The 8,541-nt window shown below is 42.4% G+C and overlaps 1 protein-coding gene across 1 annotated transcript in view; it reads left to right on the forward strand.

The window, feature by feature from the left end:
- Positions 1–6,582, forward strand: part of PDGFC (platelet derived growth factor C) — a gene marked incomplete at both ends in the record, with an annotated part of 217,833 nt that extends 211,251 nt beyond the window's left edge. Inside the window, one exon of the mRNA XM_082838460.1 lies at positions 6,466–6,582. Coding sequence (XP_082694586.1) covers positions 6,466–6,582 — 117 coding nt within the window. The remainder of the gene's footprint in view (positions 1–6,465) is intronic.
- Between the last annotated feature and the right edge of the window lie 1,959 nt (positions 6,583–8,541).

Below are 8,541 nucleotides of genomic sequence, written 5' to 3' on the forward strand. Positions count from 1 at the left end.
TAAGAAGGGAAAATATTTCAGAGACAAACTTGGAGGTAAATTATGGTCTATTTTGGAGAAAATAAAGATCTTTAATATTTATCTTTCCATTTGGGGCCATTTGGGCACATAAATTCCAAGGGACATATTCATATTTATACTTCCTGTTATTTCATCATTTATATTTTCCTCTTATTCATGGTGCCCCAAATAGTATGTTAAGCTTTTTATAGATCCTTCATCCTTCCCTTTATTCCATGGAATTAAGGAAAATACAATATTCAATGTTAGTAATTATTGTTTTTCAGAGCCTTGGGGACCTTAGAGTTTATACGTTTCAAGTTTTCATTATCCCCGGTGATACCCAACCCCCTCCGGTCCCCCCCAGAAGCACGTGGCTTTCGTGCATCCGGAAGCGATCCCTTCCTGATGGCTCACCTTCAGTTTTTACAAAATGTCTTTTACAAACTTTAATTTTCACAAAACCAAACCAAAATCTACCTCCTGACTTCATTTGGATATGGCTTCATTCATTTTCACTTTTTTCTGCTAAATAAAAGAATAACACGAACTAAATACCCACTTAATAAATGAAATGATTTTACCTGTGAGTGAAGACGTCGGTGAAACCCTAATCTGTTGGGTAATCTGAACAGGTAGCTGCGCTCATGTGACGTGGTTGCCCAGCTCTTCCCCAGTATTGTGTTGGCAGGTGATTAAGTGGGAGAAAAGCAGTGGATTCCAGACAAGGTGCCTGTTTCCCTCCTAGATCTACCATTAACTTGTAACCATCCACGGGACACTTAACCTTTGTGAAATATGTGCAAACTCTGATAATCTCTCAGGTTTTTCCTAAAGGTGTTATTCTCTGACAATTGTTAGATGGCAAGTTTTAGAAGATGACATCCAAGCCTGGCAGTCTGGGATAAAAGTAGGACTGTTGACTGCCGTCCTCATAGTCCACTTTCGTTTCTACACCACACACGTCTAAAGATCCTTGTGCTGGGAACGGGTGCACTCCTGTTCAGGAGGAGGTCCTCGGGAGCTTGCGGGAGCCCCAGCTCCACTCTGCCCAGACGACGGCTTGTTGCTACTCTAAGAACTGGAAGTCTAGTCAAGGAAAAACCCTTATGGGGTAGTTTTGTTACTGAACCAGACTTGGGTCTGCTTGCTGGGGCAGTAAGGCTGCTGAACCAGGTCGTGGGGAGGAAAGTGCAGCATTCCTTGCAGGTGCCAAGCAAGGAGACCAGGCAGCCAGTGCTCAAAAGACCAAACTCCTCAAAGGCTTTCAGGGACAGGTTTTTAAAGACAGGGGGAGGTGTGTGATCAGCTGGTGTACACTCTTCCGATTGGTTGGTGGTGAGGTCATCGGGAGTCCACATCATCAACCTTCTGGTTCCAACCGGTCTGGGATCTCCATGCTTGTGGGCAGCACGCAGTTAACTTCTTCCATCTGGTGGCGGTTTCAGTATCTGCAAAACAGCTCAAGGGACCTGACTCAGAATATCATCTGTAGCCCGTGAGGAGGAACTAAAGGTCCTTGACTTTGCTTAATGGCTAAACTGTTATTATTTTGTCTTGCCGTACTGTTTTCCTTTCTTTATGCATTTTCTCATTTCTCTGATTAAATGACTAGAGTTTTTCCACAGACAAAAGACAGGCAGAGGACATGCGGCCGGGCGGGCGAGGAGGTCTGCTCTGGGAAGGCCTCCCAGGGTCCTGCTCAGTGACAGCCCTGAAGCACATGAAAGTTAAAAGGCCTCAAAGGGTCGGCAGATCTTAGAGTTGGCTGGCATAATGTGAAAGAATAGGGTGAGAGTAGGAATTAAGCTGGGGTGATCTCTCCCCACCTAAAATCATTTCATTTTGAACTTTCTAAAGCAGGGACTTACTAAGCAAAGTGTATCTGGGGACCTGATTTAGCCAACAAGTCTTGGGTTTATGACTCACCTTGCTACGACCTGTAAAACCCAGAGCTTTTCTAAACAAGTTTATCAGATGCTGAATTGGTATCATGCTTCTGGGGCAGCTGAATCAGTCGTCAGATCAAGTGTATCCTCCCCCATCCTATACTTGTAAATTTCTTTTCGAATACCATTAGTTTTAGGTTTCTCCAGAAAGTTGCCCCAGAACGTGCAGTATCTGTTTTAAAGTCTGAGATAAAGTTCTTGTGTAGGGAAAGGCCATGGTCAGTGCTTGGACACGCACTGACCTTCTTCCAGAATGGTATTGATTAGCATCTCCAGTCTTCAGGTGGCGTTGATTATGTGTATTATCTGCATGTCCACACTTACAGCGTCGGATGCTTATCTAATTGTACGACCATGTAGTGCAAGTTTCCCACAAATATCTCTCATGTGTGTGTGCAGAGATATACATGGTTACCTATTCCGCATTTCTCATAGATATCTCCAATCCAATCATCTCAGTTCTCTTCTATGGGAATTACAAATTTTTCTGTGATAGTTATTTTGTTAACCATCAAATTACCCTGTGAAAAAAGGATTACTTGTTTGGTGTAATTCATGATTTCTGAGGCCTAGATTTTTCTCGGTCTTATATTTTGCAAGTTCTGAGTCTAGTACTACTCCTAAATAAGTGAAAGTTTTTGAAAACATAATTCAAAATAGTTCTTAAGTCATCGAAAACCATTAATCTGGATCTAGAGATTTAACTCATTCAAAGTTAAGCCCATCTTGGGCTTTAATTCTTTTTGACGATCATTGCTCCTTTTCAGTTTAAAGATTATCCCGCTTCATGGACAAGGCAAAAGCAAAGATAGAGCTTAGGAGTTTTAATTTTTCTCTCTTCCATCCAGGTCTATGATACCAGCTTCCCTGCATATTAAGCTGACGTGTGTCCATTTGTATCACTACAAATATAACTGAGTTATTCCCTCTTTTGCTTTCCTTTAGCATTTTCCTTGAGTTTTGTTCAACCACTGTATCAAAAATAAGTTTGCAGACTTAAAATTCTCATAAAATATAATGATATTACTGTAGTAGTGTTTTGGTGTAATATTATAGCATAACAGTATCATTACCATTTTAGCCAAAAACAAAAACTGTTTTTTCTTAATTTCCCCGTCTCCCAAATAGGAATTCTCAAAAAAGCAAGACAGGAGCCTTATATACGTATACACTTAGATGTTACCTCTTCCTTGAAACACTTTTGAGTTTCCTGCCAATCCCAGCGTAACTCATTCCTCCTCTGTGCATGTGTAGGACTTTAAAGATATCTCTATGGGCTAACTTTTATTATTTCGTAATTATTATTTATTTGTATTTGTTTCTCCCAAATTGAGAACTCAGAGTAAAGATCCCATCACAGTGTAGCACTCGAGAGCGGGGACTCCAAGGCTGGGCATCCAGGGTTTGAATCTGACATTTGTTAGCTGTGTGACTTGGAGCAAATTACTTCGTCCCCTGGGCCTCGCTTTCTCCATCTGTGAAGTGAGCCGTCACCCCTCGTGCCTTATTATGAGTAAGACTTAGAACGAGGTGTGGCACATTTCAAGCCCTCAGTATACGCTAGCGATTGTCTCACTCACCTTCACTTCCTCCGTGTTCCTAGCCTCATTAAAGTACGGCAAATGATCAGTAAAGATTTAATGAATTTGCCCAGAGGTAGGACGGTATTCTCTTTCTGGCAAAAAGATCTATAGGAGACTCTGACAGAAGAAACATATTTGCTCCTTTTTTCCATTCTTAATCATCATGATGAGTTTCACCTTGTTTATATCCTCGTATATTTAGTTTCACTTCTTTCCTTAACACAGTAGTGTTTTCTTGCTTAGATCTGTTTGTCTGGGGGAAATAAATATACCGCTCAATTGCCTTATTCTAGTAGTGAGCCCCGTCACTCAAGGTTCTATGCCGCCCAGAATTTGGGGCATCATTCCCTGATGGGTCTTCCTGTGCCTGATCTGTTCTGTCCGCAGTCTCTGGTTTTAGCTTTTCCCTGGATTATCTTTTCGTGGCCTCGTGATTTTAGTTTGAACCTGTTCCTCAACATTTGTGTGAGATGTGCTTCTACCTTGTTTCTTCTCTGTGTCATAAGCTATGTCCTAAAAACCAAATTCTCTAACATTATCTGGGACCTGCTGGTCATCTTCCAAGTCTCTCTTTGTCTCCCAAAGTCCAAACTTTCAAAGGGAATTGAGAGAGAAAACACTGATTATCACCCACCCCTCCACACCACGTACAAGACCTTAACGTCACTGGAACGTTATGAGATTCTTCTGCTATTTGTAAATACCCACAGGTATCGGTGGATGAAGACTGGGCACGTGGGGGGGACGTTTATTTGGTGAACGCGTGTTGCGTCAGCACCACAGAGGAAGGAAGGCTCTAGGATTGCCGCCTGGTGTCATCAACTGTCGGGACTGTATATGGCGGCCTCTCTAACCATTACCCTTCATAGTTATTTTCCCCCTGCCAACTGGGAAAATGTATACAAGTGGACACAGGATTTAAAGACATTGCCTATGCCAATATCGCAGTGTATCTCCACCCAACGTCATTCCAGAAGCCCTTTGTAGCACGAGTGTGCTACTAAGGTATAGTGCCAACATCTTAAGAGAAGTTGGTTTTGACACCACCTTATGTTGGTCAAAAACAAGAAATCAGTACCAACCCATGATCTATATTCAATACTCATTGGGTTCAGTTTCACATTAACGTAATAGTCTTAGTCATTTTTATTCTGGAATTGTAAATGTAATAGAGAATCTTTAAAAGTTTACTGTTTCTCATCGTTGTCATAAGATTTGGCAGTTTGTCTCTCTAGGAAGAAAGTTACTAAGTAAATAGAGTGTATGACTAGTAATATTCTGAGTCTTGATGACATTAGTATCCATCACTGCAACTTTAATCATTTCTGTTTGGCAGAAGTACAGACACTGGCTGTGTCACTCATTCTCCCTAAGCTTCTGTTCACTCACATGTAAAATAGGGGTAATAACTGAAAATTACTTCATAGAATTCTTGTGCATTAAAGTATGTAAAAACATTATTAGAGCGCCTGGCAACCCATCAGCGTTCAAAAAATGTTAGCTGATTAACCTTCGATATGACCACACACTCCAAATGAGGGACCATTCTCTGTTTTTCTTTTTTAAATCTTCAAGTAAGACAGTCATAAAAGCTGACCTTTGCCTTTTTGGATTAATGAATATTTCCAGCAATGCTGTCTTTTAGAAGTTGCTCTATGAGGTTGTCCGTGTCAGACCCAGAGAGCAGAGAGACTGGACAACTTCATATTATGCTGTGCTCTAGGCTTTGTTCATAAGCCAAAGCCACGTAATTTCTAAAACTTTACCATTTCTGTCATAAGACCTAAAATGTAATCATACACATTGAGTAGTTAGTTCTTATCAGATACGTCAGATAGTCTCCTATAGAGTACATAGCCGTGTCCTTCGGTCACAGTGTGAAAAGGGTGTGTTTAGCATCAGTGTCCGTTGTGCTATATTTCTGGTTAAGAATCTCAACCATCCAAACTGCAAATAACTTCATTTAATAGAGACGTTCTTGTTATTATTGCCAAACCATCTACAGTGCACTAGGACCCAGCTGCAGAAAGTTAGCTGTGACCGAGGCTGATGTCTACGAAGTACATGTAATCCGTGTCATCAAGTGGATGGAGGACTTGACCTTTAGCCAAGGGCATTGATGAGTGGCATAATTGACTCAGACTCATCTGCAGACCATGTTTCTTTTCGCAGCATCGCAGTACTTGCCTGCCTTGCTTCAAGGATAAATATTTGCTAAGTGTGTGAATAAATGAATGAGTGAAGGAAACCAACAAACAGAAAAATGAATTGCGCGTTCATGGTTCCAAGACACCTAACGAAGGTGAAATTCTTTCTAATACAGTTAGGTGCGTAAAGGAAAGCGGGCATGGCATGGTGGGCCTTTCCATTTAAGGGCGGTTTTTTTTTTTTTTTTTTTAGTTTAGTTTATTAAAGTATAGTTGATTCACAACATTGTGTTATTTTCTGCTGTACAGCAAAGTGATTCAGTTATACACATATGTACGTTCTTTTTCGTATTCTTTTCCATAATGGTTTATCCCGGGATACTGAATATAGTTCCCTGTGCTCTGCAGTAGGACCTTGGTGTCTATGCGTTCTATATGTAATAATTGGCCTCTGCTAACCCCAGACTCTCACTCCTTCCCTCCCCCACCCCCTCCCCCTTGGCAGCTGCAAGTCCGTTCTCTGTGTAAGGATTGTTCTTTATTCTGAGCGCCTCCTTCCAAATCGTTGGTATTAAAAGGTCCTTCCTTTCATACAGTGGTGATGATCATTTGTGATTTCTCTGAGGGGTGGGGGAGTATGTTCATCCTGCCTTCAGTAGTTAAAAATTAAAATGTGTAGGTCGCTGTTGGACCCTGAGATTCTGGTCTGAAATTGAGCTTGTCCATGAAATCAGAAGTTGCAGACGTGGCCTGATTTTAAAGGTGGTTTCCATCGTTCCCTTTCAGGTCCTTCAGTTGAGACCCAAGACGGGCGTCCGGGGGCTGCATAAGTCGCTCACGGACGTGGCCCTGGAGCACCACGAAGAGTGTGACTGCGTGTGCAGGGGGAACCCCGGGGGATAACGCCTCGCGGTGGCTCAGGGCTGCCACTGCGACAGAGCTCGTGCCTTATCTCCATCCACAATCCCAGCTGGCTGTTGGTTCCAGGGCCCTTTCGTCTTCAGGATTTACAGCATGTTCTGAGAGAGGAGATACCACGCAGAAGTAGGGGTTGTGCAACGGCCCTTTGGAGGAGAGGCCCCACGACAGGAGAAAAGTCCTTGCCAGGGAGAGGATGAACCTTGTAGCTTCCTAGTTAGTGGCGAAGTCCCCACGTGCGCCCTTGGCTGCCTCTGTGTCTCTCGTCTGGATGAGGCCTAGGTTCATGTCAGCACAGGGAACACTGCCCCTGAGCCCCTGGTTCTGTCGCCTTGCTTAACTCTAAAGCCCCTGCTCTGGGCCTACAGTCACAGAAATCTGGGATTGTTTCTCATTCACATGCATAAGCCAGAGTGTTCTGAGTTCTACCAACGTGGGTGTAAAAAAAGAACTGTGCTGCCATGAATTAAACTTGCGTCACGCTGATAGGAGAGACTGGAGTTTCCCTATTTCTTACTCAGATTCCTGCCATTTAGAAGAACAGACCTCCATCCGCGGTTTGGAACAGACAAACCTGAGAAGAAGAGTGGCCTTATCTTCACTTTATAAGTTGGTTTATTTGTGTTATTGTGTACATTTTTATAGTCTCCTTTTGACATTATAACGGTTTGCTTTTCTAATCTTGTTAAATATATCTATTTTTACCAAAGGTATTTAATATTCTTTTTTATGACAACCTAGATCAACTATTTTTAGCTTGGTAAATTTTTCTAAACAGAATGGTTATAGCCAGAGGGACGAAGATGATATAAAATATTGTTGCTCTGACAAAAATACATGTATTTCCTTCTTGTATGGTGCTAGAGCTTAGATCAGTCTGCATTTTGAAATACTGACATGGGAAATGGATAGAGTTTGATGAGTGGCAAAGACTCTTGGAAAATAAGTAAATATGTCATCTTCCACTCCCCTTATTGGAGATGCCGGCAAGAAGCAGCGTATTCCCGGAGGCATCCAGGAATTACTAACCCCTAACCCTTATGTTGGGAAAAGTGAGCCTAGCTCAGCAGAACATAAAGCACCTTGAAGAAAGAGACCTGACAGCCTCCTGACAAAGCGTGCTCGGCTGTCCCGTAGGACCACATCCTATTTATTGTGATGCTCTGGTTGGATTGTCTTTAAACTCTGTTCCATACGCTTGTATAAATACATGAATATTTTTATGTACAGAAGTATATCCTTTAACCGATTCACTTATTATACTCTTTGGCAATTAAAAAGAAAATCAGTCAGATCCTTTGCTTGTAAAATGCTTAATATTGTGCCTAGGTGAAGTGGTGACTATTTGAATTCAAAACGTGTGGAATCACCAAATAAAACAATGCAGCTGTTTCGGGGAGAAACTGAGTGTGTGTTTGCAAGATTTGTCCCTTAAATGCCAAGAAAATAAAAGCGACAGACTTCTGTGTCACCATGATTTTTATTATGCAAAAGCTGGTAGCCATTCAAAAGACAGGCAGAAAAGTGACCATTTCTGGGGAGACTTTCCTGCCCCTGGACTCCAGTGCTTCTGTGCCGTAGTTTTCTTTTTCCCAGTCATCTTGATAGTAATTGCTGGTAAATTAAATTGCAGATGGCTTGGAGTTGCGTGTGGTTGATGAAATGCTTGATGATAGCTTGTATGGTAGTATGAAACTGACAGCGGGCGGGGATCCTGTAACTTTCCACTCTTGTCTTCATTTCCAACGGCTGGTACTAGTGGGGCTGAGCCCAGGTCCATGTGGCGTGTGGAGCCACACAGTTTACACGGCACTCCTCCAGGTGGCAGCCTCAGTTTCAGAGGTAGATCTCTATGCAGGCTGGTATCTTCAACACCTGATCCCTGCCTTTGAACTTGCCCGGGAGCCATCTAGGTCCCAGACTCTTCTTCCAAGGCAATACCCT

Source organism: Leucopleurus acutus, assembly GCF_964270905.1.
Source record: "Leucopleurus acutus genome assembly, chromosome: 4".
Lineage (NCBI taxonomy): Eukaryota > Metazoa > Chordata > Mammalia > Artiodactyla > Delphinidae > Leucopleurus > Leucopleurus acutus.